Here is a 19,165-nt window from a genome sequence, read left to right on the forward strand (position 1 = left end):
AGGGAAAATCTCATATTTCAGCAATTTGCATTATCCACACACTCAGCTTTGAAGTTCTAAGTTATGGTAAGAAAAGGACCCACTTATCTGCCCATAAAAAATGTTCAAAGCTTATAAATTCCCTGAAACAGATGTACATTATCATTGGATTTGCCTTTCTTTTTGCTAGAGCATGCCTAATAGAGTTTCGGCCGCCCCCTGGCCCCCTTCCCCCGCCCCTGTTAGCATCTTGTCTCCACAGAAGCCTGCTCCCCACTGGGCCAGACCGACTTCAAAGGTCCCAGGCTGTCTGTTAGAAGCAAAGCACAAAGTGGGAACATAGGGGCCTTTTAAATCCCCCATGTTTAAGTCAATATCATGCCTCCCTTCTTTCCCCTCTCCTGGCAGAGGGACATAAGTCAGCCATTCCTTTTCTGCCTTCACAAGCGCCAATTCAGCAATCTGAGGCCTCTGTCTCTCTCTGTCTTTGCCCTCTCGCACTTCCCAACTTTACTTTTTGTTCCTTCTCACACTTACGACGTTGTTCAACAGCAGGGAAGGTATTGCTGAACCCGGGTATAGGCAGAAAAGTGCATCCCTGGCGCTTTTATGGGTGAGAATGTCATAAGCAACTTGTATGCACCAGGCTGGCCTGTGTCCTATGATGAGGGCTTCCTCTCCAGGCTAGTGGTTCCAGTTCCTTCTCCACTAAGCGGCCAGATGGTCATATTCTGTGCCCACCTTCCAACCTATTGCTGACCCTCCTACTTCCTGATGTTTCTTCAGGGTCATGAGCAAACTCTCCACCGTGGCCCCCCAGGCCCTGCCCACCCTGGGCTTCTCTCTTGTCTGTGCTCAGCCTCTCTGGCCTCCAACCATGTGTCCAATGGCCTACCCTCTCTTGCACCTCAGGGCCTTTGTACAAGCTGTTTCCTCTAGCTTTCACCAGACTAATTCCTCCTCACTGTTGAGGTCTCCACTGTTGAGGGCCTTCCTGGAGAGGCCCTCTCCAAGCCCCAATCTCAATCAGGCCCCCTCTGTTGTTCCCTCACATGTCTCCCCCAAAGTTATCACAGTTGATAACAATATCATTTTGGTGTGACAGCTGTCTCCCGAGGAGGCTGAAAGCTCTGAAGGGAGGGAGGAAGGAGGCCTGTCTTATTTCGTGCTGAGCATGGTCTTGACACACAGCAGTTGATCAGTAAGTAACTGAGAGTATGAACGGATAGGGGAATCTGGTGATGAACTTGAGACAGGTGTGGTCCAGGGAAAGGCCACCCGGACCTGAGAAGGACCTCTCTGAGCAGCTGAGCACCAAGTTTGGGTCACCCACAGGGGTGGTCTGACCCCAGACTGACTTGCAGTCACCAAACTGCAAAGCAAGACTGAGTGGGGTACTCAAATGCCAGATCCTTTCTCCACAACAAAAGAAGGAAAGAGGGAGGGAGGGAGGCAGGAGGAAGGAAAAAAAGGTCATATGGACCACACTAGAATATTCTGGCATTCTGGCTAGGAATTTCTGAACAAATCACAATCAGATGCTGCTTTTTGAGACTAGAGCCAGAGGAAATGGAATCGGGTGACCTCTGTTAAGATGGCCAAGTACACGCTCCATCAGGAGAGGATCTGGCCTGGGGACAGAGCCACTCAAAGTCACCTGAGACCCATGTCCCTGGTCTGTGCTGGGAGCCCACTGGCTAAGCCCAGGGATGCTGCCCCTCAGCTCTGCGCCACCCAGAGCGTCCCTGGCACATCCCTGGGTTTCAGTCTGTCCAAAGGCTGCTACACCTTCCTGGAGGCTGAATCAGCACGTCAAGGAGCCTGAGCAGGACCCTGTGAGAGGGTGTCCCCTGCCTGGTTGTCCTCATGAATCCAATCAACAGAGATGTGCTGAGTGCCGAGAGCCGGCCATATGCTAGATCTGGCTTGGGGCCGGGTGGGCAGGCCAGGAACTTGCTATCGTTCCGGAGCTCAGCAGATATTTAACAAGCACCTATCTTTGCTGGGCCTTTGGGATTACAAAATAATCTTTGGTGAACAAGATAGCACTTTAGTGGAAACAGATGTTAACCAAACAATCAGAGGCACAGGCAAGCTTATACAGTCGATCCTGATGACTCACAGACTCTTTATTTGTGAATTCGCCTACTCACTAAAATGTATTTGTAACCTCAAAATCAATACTCATGGCGCTTTCATGGTCATTCGTGGTCACACGCAGAGCAGGGAAAAATTTGAGCCACTAGTCGTGTGCGTTCTCAGCTGACATCAAACAAGGCAACACTCTGCCTTTCCGAAATATGAATATGTGTGTTAGACAAGCTTCATTCAGGCATGGGTTACTGTGGCTGATGGCCTTGAGTTCAATGTTAACCAATCAACATTGTAGAATAAACCAGGAGTCTTTAAACAAAAACACAGAACAAAGTTGATGGAGACGTTGTGACCAGAGGCTCGCAGGAACCTAACCCTATATTTCCCCTAAGACCTGGCTAAATCAGCGCTGGCAATAACTTTACGGAGAGTAAATACCGTGAGTAACGAGGCTCTGCTGTAATTACAAACGGGGTCAGCTCTGTGAATGAAGGGGACCGGCAGGGCACCCTGAGAGCGTGGGCACCGTTTGGCTGCAGCTGGGGCCTCGAGCCAGACCGGAAGCCCTATCTCCCAGACCTTCCTTGCACTCACGTGTCCCTGGACTTGACTGGGGTGATGGCAGAGGAGGGGTAGGACTGGTCTTTGCTAATCTTCGTCGGTGCCCACAGGCTTCTGGCAAGGGAGGTTTGAGTGACTAACAGCTTGTCCCCAGGGACAGGTGTCACACTGTGTTTAACACATTAGCAGTAACCTTGCTAAGTCATTTAGCTGCTTTGTTTCCTCGCAAGGCTCTTCGAAGGATGTCAGCAAATGCAGGCTGAACGTACAATGAGGGCTCCGTGAGTGACAGATATGGCCATTTAGATTTCTCTGCAGTCCTAGGGCTCAGGGCCTGGTCCCAGGGGCTGGGCCAGATTCCTGGAGGACAAAGGAGAGGCCCAGATGCAGGACAGCCAAGGACTGTTCCTGGGGCTCCCCCCCCACCCGGGGGAAGGAGCTGTTGGGCACGGCTTTTAGGTTGCCAGTCCCACCACTCACTGCCCCATCCTTTTAGGGCACAGAGCTGCCACCCCAAGGCCCAGCTTGTCAGAGCCAAGGGCAATCGCATTATGCAGATGCGGGATTTAAGGCCCAGAGTGGGCTGGGGCTTGCCCAAGTTCACACTGCAGGTTGGGGCTGGAAGGAATGGAGTGAACTCATCGAATGTGGAAGGGAAAAGCAACAAGGCAGGTGGGGAGGTGGCACGCTGCAGCCACTGATCCACAGGGGCTCTGCACCCTTCATCACTCAGGACTCTACCTCCTTCCCCACAAGCCTGGCGGGGCCAGATTCTCATAACAGTAGCAGCCACGTCCTGAAGGCCTGCTCTGCCTGGCTCTGAGCTGAACGCTTCAGGCCCAAGAGATCATTTAATCTGATCCTCGCAACAGCCTAACAGTGAGCTGGATACTCTGATTAGTCCCATGTTACAGAGAAGGAAACGGAGGCACAGAGAGGCCAGGTCATGTGTCCAAGGTGGCACAGCTAGCAAGTAGCAGGACCAGGACTCACTTCAGGTCTGCCTCATTCCAGTGTCCATACTCTCAACCATGGGCGGTTCTGCCCTTCTGAGCCGAGGCCCCCAGCCTGCGTTCTGCGGCCTGGCTACTGGATCCCGTCACCTCCTCAAATTCCGTCCACCAAGCCAAAGCAGGCCTGAGTAGGGGCTCAGCAGGGCACCTGTAGGCTTGCGAACCAAGCGCTGGTCTGCAGCGCAGCAAAGCAGCACGGCTAGGTGGCTGCACGGAGTCCCCCTTCCCCAAGTCTGGCTTTGACCAGTTGCACCAGCACCTCCCCAGGGAGCAAGGGCCTCAGAGCAAGGCAGGAAGACTGCGAAGGGCCCGCTGGCGTTTCCCTAGAGAGCCAAGGGAGGAAGGACAGCACGTGATCCCCACGCCAGGGCTCACTGTGGACCCGCCCTCGTTGGAGCGCAGGCCTTGAGTCCCGCTAAATCCGTCTCTTTGGCGCCTGTAGCTTTGAGGGGAGGGTGGTAGATTATTGAGGGCCCAGGAGGCAGGGCAGCCAGGAAGAGAACTGGGCTCACCCCGGGAGGGCTGTTACTGAAGTCTCCACCCTGTCCTCTGGCATGGTCACGGCCACTTGCCCCAACATCGTGAGGCTTTTTGGAGGTTTCCGGGGGTTGGGACAGGGGCCTGGGGAGCTCTCTCTGTCTTGCTTATACCTCAGTGCACATACTCCCTAAGGCCGGGCCACTGGGGTCCCACCCTGCTTGTGACAAGGCCCTGGGTTTCTCATACTGTGCTCTATGGGCCCAGCTGCAACATCATTTCCTGGGGTGAGAGCGTGTTCAAAGCGCTGATCCCTGCGCCCACCCCCAGGCCCATGGAATCTCAGTCTCTGGGGGCGGGCCTGAGTCTCTGCATTTAACATGCTCCCTGGGAGATTGTTATGGGCCCTGAAGTTAGGTATTGCCCTCAAAGGAGCCCTTTGAGGTCATCTGGGTTCTCAGCCTGGCCACACGGGAGCTTGGAACATCTTGGTGCCCAGGCCAGGGAATCGGCACCATCAGAGGTGGGACCCGGGCACTCGTAGGATGAGAATTACTGGTTGTGCGCATTCCATCCTGCCCCCCGCCAGCTCCCACCCACAGGCTGTCCTGTGCCAAAGTTAAGTCTGGAGGGTCTCGGTCGAGGTGGAGACACTCTTGTCTCTGTCAGGCTCACGGACTGGACGCATCACAATTGTACTTTATGGAGAGAACGTGGAGGGGAGAGGAAACCCTTTGCGGGGGCGGAGGGTGCTCGCTGGGAGACGGGGAGTCTAGGCCAGCCTCTGCTACTCATTCCCCTTCTGAGGCCACCTTCTGCTGCTAGGAGATGGACCTCACTCCCATCCCCGCTTCTCATGCTGAAGGAAGATGTTGGGTGCAGAAAGCCCTTGGCAGGGACACGCATTAACCAGTAAAATTATTCAAGGGTGTGAGCCCCCGAGAAGAGGGGTCAGGTTCAGAGGTCTGCGGGTTTGGGAGAAGGTGACAAGACCAACAGCCAGATCAGAGCCCCCAAATAAGAGGCGTGACTATAGGAAGTGATGAAGCCTTAATGATTGGATAAGGTGCCCTTGTACAGCATTTAGGAGTCAATACACAGCTTTCAGGGGCTGTAAGGCATCTGGCTGAACCGCCTGGATTGGGCTGGCAAAACACCTGCCTAACCCGCCTGTATTGGTTCTGCAAAACACAGCCATGCACACGTAGGGAGCAGGGGTGAGGCTGGGGCTACACCCACGGGCCTTGGGGAGCAAAGGCAGGGGCTGGGAGGGCAGATTCTGGGGCTGGCTGGACCAGGGGCGAGGCCGCCTTGGGGTCTTCGGGGCCTGCAGTCTCCTGTAGGTGCTGGTGAAGCCCTACCGTCAGTGAGGAGGTGAGGACGGTAGGGGTGGGATGCCACAGCCCGCTGGCACCGAGCACAGCTCCGGGGCCCCCTTTCATTCCCAGGAGCGCTGACAGGTCTCACAGAAGCCGGGTTATTAGGGCAGGCAGGCTTCCCCTCCTCCTGTCACCTGCAAGGTTGCCTTCCTTCTGGCCCAGTAATGATTTGACATCTAAACACTGAGAATAAAGTGGGGCGGGGTGGGGGAGAGCAAAAGAAACTGCTCCCAGCTGTTTCCTTTGCCAAAAAGTGTAATTGGCATGGCTGGGTGTGAAGCACACAGGCCCCCCAGGCTCCCCGATCCCCAGCGCGCCCTGGGTGATGAGAGCCTCGGCCCAGCTGGCTGCCTTAACCAGACGTCCACAGTGCCAGTGACAGGTCGGCGGAACTGGGCATCCTAGCGACCAGCCAGTGCTTTGTGCAAGCGTGCGTGAGGCTGGCAGAGCCGCAAGTGAGGGAGCCCCGGTGCTCAGAGCTCAGGTCCTGGGGAAGCAGGGGCAGCTCCTGCGCAGTGGGTGTCAGATTTGCACACAAGACAAAACTCACCCCCACCAGCCTGCAGGAGAATGGGCTCGAAACCTCACCAAGAAGCATGGTTGACCGTACGTTCGTTCCATCCTTCCTTCCTTCCTTCCTCCCTCCCTCCCTCCTTCCCTCCGCCCCCCTTCCTTCTCTTCCTTTTCTCTCTTCTTCCTCCAACTTCCAATTACTTGGTACAACTTTTAGAGGTCATTTACAACCGATCAACATTGAAATCACACACGATCTTGAACTCAGTTGTTCCGCATTGGCAGTCTGTTGTCAGTGCTCCGGCTTGTGGGCACTGAGACAAGCCGGGCACAACGATGTGCCATGGCCTAGGATGAGACCCACCTGCCTGCAGGAAGGGATGGGCAAGGCCGCGACAGCGCCTTGGACCAAGAGGAGGTTGAGCAGCTGTTAGAGAGGAGGGGGCAGAGCTCTGTGATGGATGTGGGGAGCTCTTCAAATACATTAGGTCACAGAGAAAAAGGGCCTAAGTATGAATACTATGCTACTCCTTGGGTAAAAATAAAAGGGTGTGGTGGGAAGAGGATTAAGCAGTAACTGCAGTGTTTTCTTTCTTAAAAATAGATCTGAAATAAATACTGCAAAATGTCAGCATTTGTAAAATCTGGGTGGTGAGTTTCACGGTCACACGGTTTTCTGTTTCAAACTTCGAAATGTTTTTTGAAATAAAACCGGGGGTGGGGGAGAGGTGAATAAGCAGAGCATGGAGCATTTTTAGGGCAGTGAAAATACTCTGTGCGATATTATAGTTATGGATACACATCATTATACATTTGTCCAAACCCATTGAATGTATGACAGCCAGTGTGGGCCCCAAGGTAAACTGTGGACTTTGGGTGATTATGATGTGTTGATATAGGTCCTTCCTTGGTAAAAAAATGTACTGTCTGTTGAGTGATGTTGACAATGGGGTAGGCAATGCATGCAGAGGTCAGAGGGTATATGGGAAATCTCAGCACCTTCCTCTCAATTCTGCTGTAAATCTAAACCTGCTCTGAAAAAAATAAAGTCTTTAAAAAAAATCAACAGAATTTAAATGGGGAGATATCTCAGTTAAATGTATTTATTCTTATTAAAAAAACGGCAGTGACACTTTCATAGTGCTTCTGTGGGCCAGGCACCGTTTTAACTCACTGAATTCTCACGACAACCCTGTGGGGTGGGTCTCTTCTGACCCCTCCTTATAAAGGGGAAGCTGAGGCTTGAGAAGTACACAGGGCTACCAAGGGAAGGAGTCAGGATTTGAACCAGGCAGCTGGGCACCGACATCTGTGCTCACACCACCACGCCGCATCCAAAAGGCCCCGGGAAGCTGGGGTCAGGGAAGTCAGAGGGATGTGTACTTTTTCCTGTACACCTTTGTGTACTAATTGAATATTCTACATGTGCACATTAGTACTTTTTAAAGTTAGGTAAATTCCAGGTACCAAGAAATAACAGAACCCTGACAGGTGTGGGGCCGGGAGAGACGGCAGGGACCTCCTCTCAGAGGCTTCGGAAACGCTCTCAGCCCACCAGGCCACAGAGAGGCTCCCTGCGTGGACCCAATGCTTGGCTTGTCTCCATGGTTGCAGCAATTCTCCTGGGGTGCCATCTGCTCTGGTCTGCTCAGCACCCCTCCTCTTCCTTCTTCTGGCACAGGCCCCTCCCCCTCTCCACAGGCTGGACGTGTGACTCCAGAGGAGCCACAGTGATTGGTCCAGGGACGGGTACCAGATCCAAGCCCAGCCAATTAGAATCCTTCCCTGGGCTTGCCCTAGTGGAAAATCCCTTTCCATCTGGTTGTGCGGCCCAAAGTGCCAGCAGTCCCCACACCATGGCAAAGTATGTCGGGGGAGAAGTAGAAATGCAGAAAGGGAGCCATAAGAACCAGCGAGTCTCAGCTTCATTCACATCCTGTCCTCTCAAAGCCAGCTCCCTCCCTGCCTTCCCTGGGTTGGTTACATTCCTGTCAGTTTTGAGTTGGTTCCTGACTGACAGAAGCCCATAGCCCTAAACAAGGGAAGCCCAAATCCACTGGTTCAGGGATCCTGGGAAAGACTAGAATCCCACTTCTGCCACCTGCTGTGTGGTCTCAAGAGAGTTAACTCAACCTCCCTGAGCCTGTTGTGTTCCCTGAGCTTCCACCGGCTGCCTCAGGGTTGTCATAAGGATTAACTGTACTAATCCAGTCCCAAGCACACCAGTAACTAATAAAATTAATACAGTGACAACAACTCAGCACACTATCTTCAAAAAAAGACCTCCTTACCAACCACGGTAAACCAACACCAGAGGCTCTGGAATAGGGGGTGCCAGCTGGGAGACCAAGTAGCAGAAAGGCAGGCAGCTGGAGCCACTTTTTCTTCCTGTGTCCCTCCAGATCCACCCTCCACCCTCCTCTTCCCCGGCAGAATGCCTGTGTGACCCCCATCAATAGCTCCCTCACTCTCTGGCTCCTGGTGGCTTCAGCCAACGGTGCCTCAGCAGGATACAGGCGGGCAGGAGAGTGAGGTCAGGAAGTCATTTCCCTGTAAGGTCCTCACAGGCTGGCTGCATCCTTCCAGTGAAGGTCACGGCTCCTTCAGGTGTCCCCACCCCTCTGTGTCTGCTGAGGATGACTCTCTCCCACGCCCTCCACTCCAGGGGCAGGAGTGGCACCACAGTGCCAGCGCAGGATCTTTTACTCTTTTAGGAGGCTTTGCCCACACTATGTAAATATTCCCTTTATTAAGCTCACCCCATTACCCAGTTAGAGTGTGTGTGTCATCAGTGTCATCAGTTTTTCCCGGGGTCCCTGACCAGTTGACAGGTGTCCTTTTCCTGGCCTCCCCGGGTCTCAATCATACAAACTTCTGCTCTACAGAGGACATTGCTCCAGGGTCCCAACTCTGGCCACTGTCCCCGTTTCCCTCCACGCTTCTGTACTCCAACAGTCCTCTCCGAAACCAGCCAGACCCCAAACCTCGAGCAAGGATCCCTGATGAGAGGCAAGTGGCCATTGGCATCTAATGAACAGCACCCCAACAGGAGGCACACAGGGTCACGTCCGGGCTCTGGATGTGTCTGGAGAAGCAAAGCACGGACTTCTGCACACCAGAAAAGGTACCTGAGAGTGTATATTTATAGAAAGATACATAGAAATGGACAGATGGCATCTATCTACAGATACAGAAAGCTCTGTTAGAGAACCACGTAGGTATGTATATATTTGCCAACGGTAGGACACCAGGTTTCCACATCTTCGGTCACAACCAACAACACACAATTGCCCGATCTTGGAAAACCACACTTGTTTGTGTGGTTGGTTCCCTCTCCGGAGGTTTCCAAAATGAGGAGGCTGGTTTCAGGGGCAGTCTTTAAATATGGGTGTGTATCTTTCTAAAGAAGAGAAGGAGGAGGAGAGAAAAAAGAGAAATGTATCTTCATGTTGTGCACGACAGAAAAGATGGGACTGGTTTGGGGCAGGCGCGTGATCCCACTGGAAAGGTGTGAAAGATAACTCCAGAAAGGACAGCTAAGCTTTCTAGGTTGGGACATAAAAACACAACAGCTGGGAAGGTCGCGCAGTCCGCTGAAATCCCTTGTAGCACGTTACAATCAGTTAAGGGCAAAATAAAATCAGAATCATACTAAGAGGTAGCAGCTGTTTATCTTCTCGGAGATTTCAAGGGTCTCTGGAAGCCGGGCCAGGGAAGGGTGTTCTCCTGGAAGAGACTGGGATGGGGCAGAGCTCTGGCCGAGGGCTTGCCCGGGGCTGGGAAGCGTGTGGAATGGCCCGCGTGGACACCGCAGCTCCGGAGCCCCAGGGAGCCTCTGCCACTGCAGGCCACTTCCAAACCCAGAGTCATTTCTTGGGTAAGTTATGCGGTCCCCACGACATATAAATAAAAGTTTAGTTCTGTGTTTCCATATATCTTCTACATGGAGGCTAGCTGAATATTAGTGGAGTAACAATAATTATTAATAAACAATAATCGTCATAATAACAATAATTAATAGAATAATAATGCCTTGGGGGCGGGGGGAGGGGGGTCCTTCATATGGTGGGGCAAGGGCAGGGGCGGGGCTCTAGGTCTGGTAGAAATGGTGGTAATGGTGGTGGTGTTCGTGGTGGTGGTGATGCTCGTGTCTCTGGACCGCCGGGCCGGCCTGGCTCTCGTACACCACCACCGCGGGCAGCTCCCTGACGTGGCCCCGCCCCACGACGGTGCCGCCCACGGCTAGGGGCGCCTGCAGGCCCCGGCAGCCCTGATGGCTCTCCTTGGCACGGTGCTTGTGCTTCTTGTGCCCGAGGGGCGCCAGAGTGGGGAGGAGGGCCGGGCTGGCGGCCAGGTGGGCGGATGGGGACACCGCAGGGACAGCAGGTCCCATGGGGGGTTTGCTTCTTGCCCCTCTGGCCACGTGGCCCACACCCACGCTCTTGCCCTGGGCCTTGGGGGACCTCACAAAGTGCTTGCTCCCGTCCTGGGTACCACCCCGGAGCCGCTGCTGGACCTCCGAGACCTTGGCGAATGGGGCGTCAAGAAAGTGGAAGAAGCCGGGGTCCACGCCTGGGGGCTTTCGGTGTGGGACGTGGATGGCTTCCGGCTCGTGGGAGCGAGATCGAGCGGGGTTGGAGGTGCGGGGTGGCAGTTCTGACCTCTGGGCCACTGACGGGGAGCCTAGGAACCAATTCAACAAATGTTTAATGAGCACCTACCGTGTGCTGGTGTCGCACGGTGCCCTGGAAACCACTCCGCCCCCAGTCCTCCCAGGCTGATAGAGGCAGCTGGTCCTTGTCAGAGCTAACCCGACGCCCCGCCCACTGCTCCTCCCTCTGCCTTGGAGGAAACTTTTCTGGAATGGAACTTTGCCATCTGCTAAGTGGGAAAAACTGTTTCTGTGTTAGGTCTTTAAAAATAATTAATTCTCCTTCTGAGAGCTTGGAAAGAGAGGAGACAGGGACAGGGTTAAAACTGTCTAAGGTCACTGGAGCACAAAGGAAGTCTGCAAGCATGTTCCTTAACTTATAGAGGTAACTCAGAGAGGAATTAAACACGGGGTGGGGGGGGGAGGGAAGAAGGGCATTGTGGGGAGTGAAATTAAGTGGACCGTGTCTTCATCTGTCTTAGCAAGAGCTGAGATGTCAAGGGCTGATGAAGACAGAGCACTGGGTTCCCCTGGTGGCGCAGTGGTGGAGAGTCTGCCTGCCGATGCAGGGGACACGGGTTCGTGCCCCGGTCCGGGAAGCCCGTGAGCCATGGCCGCTGAGCCTGCGCGTCCGGAGCCTGTGCTCCGCAATGGGAGAGGCCGCAACAGTGAGAGGCCCGCGTACCGCCAAAAAAAAAAAAAAGACAGAGCACTGTTTTGCTTAACGAAGCCCAGGGTCCTCAGTGGAAGAGAGGGGTGGGTCGGGGTGCAGCACCGAACTGTTGTTTTCATTGAATTATAAACCCTCGGATACTACTTGATTTTGTTCAACTTTGTGCATGTTTTACTTTAATGTTTTAAATGTTTGGAATGCCATTTCCTCCAAGAAGGCTCTATACTCTGTCCAGTAAAAGCTAGGCCTTCCCCCAGCCCAAGGGGGCCAGCGAACACACATTCCCCCACCAGCCCACCTGCCCGCCCCACCACGCCCTGCCCTGGCCGCCCTCACCGGTGAAGGAGCTCCCTTACCAGGCCCGAACTGGGACGTGTAGTTTTCTATCCCAGCGAGATCTAAGTAGTGGTTTCTCCTCTCAATGTTCTCATCCACGCAATGGTGGTAGCAGCCGGACTGCTCCAGACGGCTGTCACCCTGGAACCTATCAGGGAAGGCAAGCGAGAGGGTGGGCCCTGGCCTCGCGGTGCGAGCGGTCCCACGAGCTCCTGGGAAGCCACCAGGACAAACCCTTCTGGACCCTCTGTTAATTTCTGTCTGGGTCTTGGGAGCAGGGGCGGGAGGGAGTGAGCACGTCAGCACTCTGTCCCTCCTCTCTCTCCCGTGCCTGGCCTCCGTGGGCCTTCCGGGAGGACGGGTTAGGGACCATGCTTTGAACAGGCCCAAAGTAAAGGAGAAGGTAACTGGTCAAAACTTAAGGATGCTCCAGAGCCAGGCTGCAAACCATGTGTTCCTAACGTCTACCTGGCTCCCCACGGGGTGGGGAGAACAGAAGGCCCCAAGCCACTGGAGTTGAGGCTGGAAGACTCCATAACCTGCCCAAAGCTCAGAATGGGCCTTCCCAGTGTGGTGTGAGGTGCAGGGAGGGGCGGGCGGGGGAGAGAGGTGACCTTTCTCCCACTGTGGGATTCTGGGCTCCCTGCCCCTCCCCTTCAAGGGCCTCTGTAATCTGCCCACACTAGCTTGCCTGCTCCCCCAGGGCAGCCCCCCACATCTGTAGCCAGCCTGGGCACCCCCAATTCCTAGCCCTCTCCCCACGCCATGCTGTGTCCCTGCCAGGACCACCTTCTCTCTTTCCCCTATTTGCTTCTCAAATCCCAGTCATTACCTCTCCATGTTCACAGCAGATACTGTCGCACATTACTGTTACTTTATATTACTGTTTACTCAGCACTTTTCTTTACCCAGTCTCTCTCCTTTCTTCCCTCCCTCTCCTCACTTCCTTCCTTGCAGTTAAATAACAACAGGTGAAAGATAATTGCAGCTTTACAACCCCTTATCCACAATTCTGAAATCCAAAACACGTGAAAACAAAGATTTTCCATAACCCATTTGGCAGCCAAGCTTGCTCTAAACAGATGCGAAGGTAGCTCTAGTCTCTCTCCCTTAGCATGAATATTTATATGTGTCCCTGCAGAAATATCTATGTGCTAAATCCTGGGGTGCTGTGCAGATCCCAGATAGAAATACACTGGGAGCACCTTTCTAAAACTCAACAAACGCCCAATTCCAAAACAAATCTGGCCCAAAGCACTTTGGATGAAGCAACGTGGACCTCCATTTAGCTCTTGGGACAACTGAGTTTGATTTGCGAACCTGCCCTCTGAAATCACTGCCCACCCCGCTATGCCCTGCCCCCGAGGAGAATGTAGACTGCAGCCTCCTGCCTGGAACCCCTTAGAGGCAGGCCCACAGCTGGGGCTCGATCCGCGCTCAGGGCACCGGGCCGGCTGGGCCCGCGCTCGCCCTACCTGGGGAGGGCCCGCTGCCTCTTCTCCCAGCTTCGCAGCTCCTCGGCGGGCTTGGTCTCCGCTCTGGGCCTCGAGCTCTGCAGGTCTGAGTCCCACCAGAGAAACAGCCCGCTGAGCAGCCTGTTCCTGCACCCGTCGGCCTCCCGACCCTGCCCAGGCTGCCTAGCACACAGCCCTTGAAACTGGCCCACAGCAGCTTCGCAATGGTTCTGCGGGGAGGGCTCTCCCAGCCAGGACTAAATAGAGGGGTCTCGCAGCTACCCGCCCTGCCTGATGCCTCCCCCGGACTCACCCCCTCCCCAGACTCCTTAGCTGCCTTCGAGGCCCCGCCCACCTACACTCCCCATCACGGACGCCTTTACTGCGGCTGCTTGCCACGCCCAGGCCCACCGCCAGCGCTTTGCTTATGCAGGGCCTTCCATCTGGAATTCCTTCCCTATCCAACCTTCAAGGACCCGCTCAAATCCCACCTGTCCACAGAGCAGCTCGCAGGAAAGGCCCCAAGACTCCCTCCCACTCCTCCCAGGTTGGGCTCTGACCCTCCCTGAGAGCTGGGAGTGGACCGACTCCCGTGGCCAGCGTGGCCCTCCAGCCCTCACCGGGGTGACTGAGAAGGACGCTATTCTTGCTCTGGCTCCCATCGGGGGCCACGGTGAGCTTCACCCGCAGCGTCTTGCTCGACGTCGGGGAGTGGTTGACGGAGGAATCGACCACCTCATAGATGGTGTGCAGCAGGCTGGTGATGTCCTGGATGGCAAGGGAAGCAGAGACCCACGTGCATTTAAAACAAAGGAATCGGAGGGCCTCTGGAATCGGAAAGGCCGAAACCTCCCTGGTTCCCCCAAAGCCCAGCCTCAGGCAAACACTAGGATGTCAGGGGTTCACAGGGAGGGGAAGCAAGAGTGAGGGAGAGGGAGAGTGAATGACCTGAGTGCACAGGAAGGGCCGTGGGCAGCGGGGTTCAGGGACACCGGGGACCTCAGAGGGACTGTGGAAGCTGCTTCAGAATACTCTCATCCCAGAGGGAAGCCTCCTGCACTGCTGGTGGGAATGTGAATTGATGCAGCCACTATGGAGAACAGTATGGAGGTTCCTTAAAATACTAAAATTAGACCTACCATATGACCCAGCAATCCCACTACTGGGCATATACCCTGAGAAAACCATAATTCAAAAAGAGTCATGTACCACAGTGTTCACTGCAGCACTATTTACAATAGCCAGGACATGGAAGCAACCTAAGTGTCCATTGACAGATGAATGGATAAAGAAGATGTGGCACATATATACAATGGAATATTACTCAGCCATAAAGAGAAATGAAATTGAGTTATTTGCAGTGAGGTGGATGGACCTAGAGTCTGTCATACAGAGTGAAGTAAGTCAGAAAGAGAAAAACAAATACCATATGCTAACACGTATATATGGAATCTAAAAAAAAAAAAAAAAAGGTCATGAAGAACCTAGGGGCAGGACAGGAATAAGGACACAGGCGTAGAGAATGGACTTGAGGACACGGGGAAGGGGAAGGGGAAGCTGGGACGAAGTGACATATATACGCTACCAAATGTAAAACAGCTAGTGGGAAGCAGCCGCATAGCACAGGGAGATCAGCTCGGTGCTTTGCGACCGCCTAGAAAGGTGGGATAAGGAAGGTGGGAGGGAGATGCAAGAGGGAGGGGATATGGGGATATATGTATGCATATAGCTGATTCACTTTGTCATACAGCAGAAACTAACGCAACATTGTAAAGCAATTACACTCCAATAAAGATGTTAAAAAATATATGCTATCATCCCTCAGGGGTAGAGAATTGCCCCAGGGATGCAATGGGTGGAGAGTTGCACCAGGGACGCGACATCCCCCAGACTTCCAGGCTGTACTGAAAAGCCTAAGCCATCTCCCAGGCACCGGAGAAAGCTCTTATGGTGGCCACTAACAGGTAAACTCGGAGGAGGGCCTCAGATACTGTGGGCGTGGGCGTCAACAGCATCTACTTCTGGTCTGATGAGCACCTCCTGCATGAAAAATGGAAAAGTGGATGCGTCCACAAAGATAAACTATTCTGTGAGAACTTGACCAAATCTCATCTTCTCTCTGGGCCTCAGTTACCCCCTTAACCAGAACAGCGCTCTCCAATCCTGATTGGGTGACGGAGGGGGAAGCAGGTTCCCCTCACTAGGTCTCCCTTTGTTCTGGGCATCCGCTAAGGTCCTTGGTCTGAGGGGAGGCTTCCTGCTTTGAATGATGTTGGAAAACTCTGGAAAAGGTATTTGCCCTCTATAGGTCAGGCTCACAGATGGTCGATTATCTGCCCAGAGACTCTTCATGAACACAGACAGACTCAGCCCCCTTTTGCCCCCTCACCCACAAGCCCTTGGGCAGAGGTGACACCAAGCACTGCCATGGCCATGCAGGTAGGTGGATGGATGACCAGGAATGCTGGGGCCAACTGGGCACTGTTCTGACCCACAGGAGGTGGCAGCCACCCAGCTCAGCTGACTTGTAATGTGGCAGTGCGGGCTGAGGGTCATTCCAGAGAAGCCAGAAACCCAGAATCTCTTGTTAAATCTTCAGAATCTTTGATACTGGCAACTAATTAATTTTTTTCAACTCACTCCCCTCTGCCCCCAGCCACAGGCAGCCCCCATTTTATTTCTGTCTCTATGAATTTGACTACCTCTAGGAACCTCATAGATAACCTCTAGGAATCATACAGCATTTGTCTTTTTGTAACTGGCTTCTTTCACGTAGCGTAATGCCCTCAAGGTTCATCCGTGTTGTAGCATGTGTCAGAATTTCCTTCCTTTTTAAGGCTAAATAATATTCCATTGTATGGATATGTCACATTTTTGCCAATCCATTCACCCATCAGTGGACATTTGGGTTGCTTCCACCTTTTGGCTATTGTGAATAATGCTGCTATGAACATGGCTGTATAAGTATCTCTTAAAGAATCTGCTTTCACTTCCTTGGGGTATACTCCCAGAAGTGGAATTTCTGGGTCAGATGGTAATTCTATATTTAATTTTTTGAGGAACCTCCATACTATATTCCATAGTGGCTGAACAAATTTATAATCCCATCAACAGTGCGCAAGGGTTCTGTTTTCTCCACATCCTCACCAGCACTCGTTATTTTTTTGTCCTTTTGATAACAGCCATTCTGACAGTGTGAGGTACTATCTCATTGTGGTTTTGATCTGCATTTCCCTGATAAGTAGTGATGTTGAGCATCTTTTCATGTGCTTATTGCCTATCTGTGTATCTTCTTTGGAGAAATATCTAGTTAGTCTTTGCCCATTTTTTAATCGAGTTGTTTGTTTTGTTGTTGAGTTGTAGGAGCTCTTTATATATTCTAGACATTAATCCCTTCTCAGACACATGATTTGCAGATATTTTCTCCTATTCCATAGGTTGCCTTTCACTCTGCTGATTGTGTCCTTTGATGCACAGTTTTTAATTTTGATGTCGTCCAATTCATCTATTTTTGCTTTTGTTGCCTGTGCTGGGCCAGAACATCTGAGGGCTAGCCTGGGACGGTGGGGCTGCCAGTCTGAGACTTGGGCTCCAGCTACTCACTTGCTGGCTCCCTGGGGATCCCAGCTCTTCTGGCAAGGCCCACGGAGGACCCCTCTTCCCCCTTCTCTTTCCCTTGAGCTGCTCTGCACCACCATGACTGCCCACTCTTTCTCATCATCTTAGGAAGCCTGTGAAGGAGGTGTCATTATTTCACAGGTGAGGAAAGTGAGGTCCACCAACGTCATCACCTAAGCATCATATACCAGGCCTGGGGCCCTGGTGTGTGATCCCCGAGGGTTCCAGCTGATTCAGGGTCTAGGAACATGTGTGCTTTGTCTATCCCAGCTGGAAAATCAGCCCTGTTGACCGCACAGGGTCTGGAACGGAGAGGAGTAGGTGCCCGTAAATACTGTACAAGTGAACACCTGAAGGATGAACAGGTTCTTTCTTCTGAGTTGGGAAGCTGTAGGCTGTGGTTGCAGGGAGGCGGGAGCGCGTCTGCCCCAGCACACAGGAACATGCATGCTGATGGCCAGAGGGTGTGGAGGGGAACCATATTTATAGCCAGATTTGAGGAGTGGCTTTGGGGCTAAAAATAGACCAAGGGAAGCACCAGGCTGGGTCTTCCCTGGACTGGAAGCCAGCCTCCTTGCTGCTGCGCAGGAGAAAGAAACCAGTGAAGGCTCTCCCCAGGGGCCGAGCTGGGGCACCCTCCTTGGAAAGCCTCACTTCCTTACTATTCATCTTGTTAGCATGGGGTAAAGGAAAGCAGAATGCAGTGTCTGCCTGCAAGGTTTCTGTAAGGTCTCCGAGGTGGGGGGCAAACCCTTTTACAGTCAGCTCCTGAGGCTCCCTCGGCCTATTCTGAACTAGAAAGGAAGAGGACGGCTACCAGAGGCTGAGTCATCTGGGCCACCACACGTGTTAGAAGAGGGGAGAGGCCACGACACCTCTGAGAAGCCCAGCCTGGCTGCCCCCTATTGCCACCCCAATTCAGTTCTGTTACGCAGGCCTCAAGCCTGTAATGTGTTCCCCTGTGAAGATAATGACTCCGTTCCCTAACAGGTGGGGGCAGGGGGGTTCGGAAACAGGGGCTCCTCGCTATGGAAAAACAATAACCCCCAACAAAAAGCATCACAGCTGGAGGGCACTTGGGGGTCTCACCTAAACCATCCCTCATCTCCCCAGGGTCCCAAACCAGGAAGGGTCTCTGCTGCTTCCCAAACACCCAGGTCCCTCTGGGGGCTTTGCCTCCCTAGAATCCATTCTCTCTTCCCCTAATAACAGCACCTTGATTTTATTTTGTAAGCCAAATCCATCCCCCCTCCCATTTTCAGTCTATGTGACTCACGGGTCAAATAACTTTCCCCTGACTCCAGAATGAGCACCTGGACCCAGAGTTGGCCATTAAAAGCATCACAAACTTATGGCAAAAATGACTGGTTCAGGAGCAGACATGTGACTCAATCAAAGCCAGTCAGATTCGGTTCTGGAACTCCAGCTGACATTCTGAATTTGGGAGGGTTGCAAACAGCATGGGATATAGACTGAAACTATCAGCCGTTATCTCACTACTGCCAAGGGGAGAGCCGGCCTGATAATAAAGGAACACAGAGGAAAGAGAACCGTGAAGAACAGCTAGTCCTGAAGACACTGAGCCTCTGGATCCAGCCATGCCTGAAGGCAGTGCCCGTGGACTGAAGTTTCAGTTACATGAGCCAATATAGTCCTCTTTTCTTTTTCTTACTGTAGTTTGTGCTGGGATTCTGTCACTGATGCCCCAAAGAGTCCTGAATGATTAAAATTCACTCACATCTTCTTCCTCCGACCTGTTCTAACATCCCCTGAACCGCAGCCTGAGGAAGGGGTGGGCATTTTTCACCCAGGTCTCCCCTCTGGCAGCTTTTCCTGCACTATCTACAGAGAAGAAAATACTGAGCCCTGAACCGGGACAGGGAGATAAGAGAGCAAAGCTTCACTTCTCCCTGGGAACACCCGGAGACCCTCACGTGCTGGGCGAGAGGTGGGTGTGGAGCCAGCCATGCTCATCTCAGGCCTCTCTCTATGCAGATCTGTTACAGGTAGCACACCTGAACACCAGGGCCTCCTGGGGAGGGAGAGGATGTCAGAGAGAAACAGGACAGAAAAGGCAATAAGGAGGCAGAAGGGATGATACCAAGACCCAGGCAAAAGAGAGGCAGCAACAGTCAGCAATAATTCAGATCGGATCACTCGCCAGCTTAAACCAGCCCTCCCCTGGCTTCCCTTAACACCTGGAATCAAAGTCAGGATGCTGGCTGGAGCCTGCGAAGCCCTGCGTGAGCTGTCCTGCCGGTTCCCGGCTGCAGCCCTGTCTCTCTGGATAAGGAGCCACCGCACCAGTCTCCTCTGGTTCCTTAAATGCCCTGAGCGCTCTCACTCTCCCCGGCCCAGGGCTCTGCCCAGCTCAGCGCCCACGTCACCTCCTCCGAGAGGCTTCCCTGGACACTCCT

At 53.2% G+C, this 19,165-nt stretch overlaps 1 protein-coding gene across 1 annotated transcript in view; it reads right to left on the bottom strand.

Moving 5' to 3' along the window:
* Nucleotides 1-9,136: 9,136 nt before the first annotated feature.
* Nucleotides 9,137-19,165, bottom strand: part of NKD1 (NKD inhibitor of Wnt signaling pathway 1) — an 86,664-nt gene continuing 76,635 nt past the window's right edge. The window contains exons 7-10 of the mRNA XM_007459475.1: nt 13,751-13,898; nt 13,152-13,236; nt 11,697-11,824; nt 9,137-10,699 (exon numbers count right to left, since the gene is read on the bottom strand). Of these exons, the coding sequence (XP_007459537.1) occupies nt 10,107-10,699; nt 11,697-11,824; nt 13,152-13,236; nt 13,751-13,898 (954 nt within the window). The 3' untranslated portion in view covers nt 9,137-10,106. The remainder of the gene's footprint in view (nt 10,700-11,696; nt 11,825-13,151; nt 13,237-13,750; nt 13,899-19,165) is intronic.

This window comes from Lipotes vexillifer, unplaced genomic scaffold (assembly GCF_000442215.2).
Source record: "Lipotes vexillifer unplaced genomic scaffold, Lipotes_vexillifer_v1.1 scaffold342, whole genome shotgun sequence".
Classification (NCBI taxonomy): Eukaryota; Metazoa; Chordata; class Mammalia; order Artiodactyla; family Lipotidae; genus Lipotes; species Lipotes vexillifer.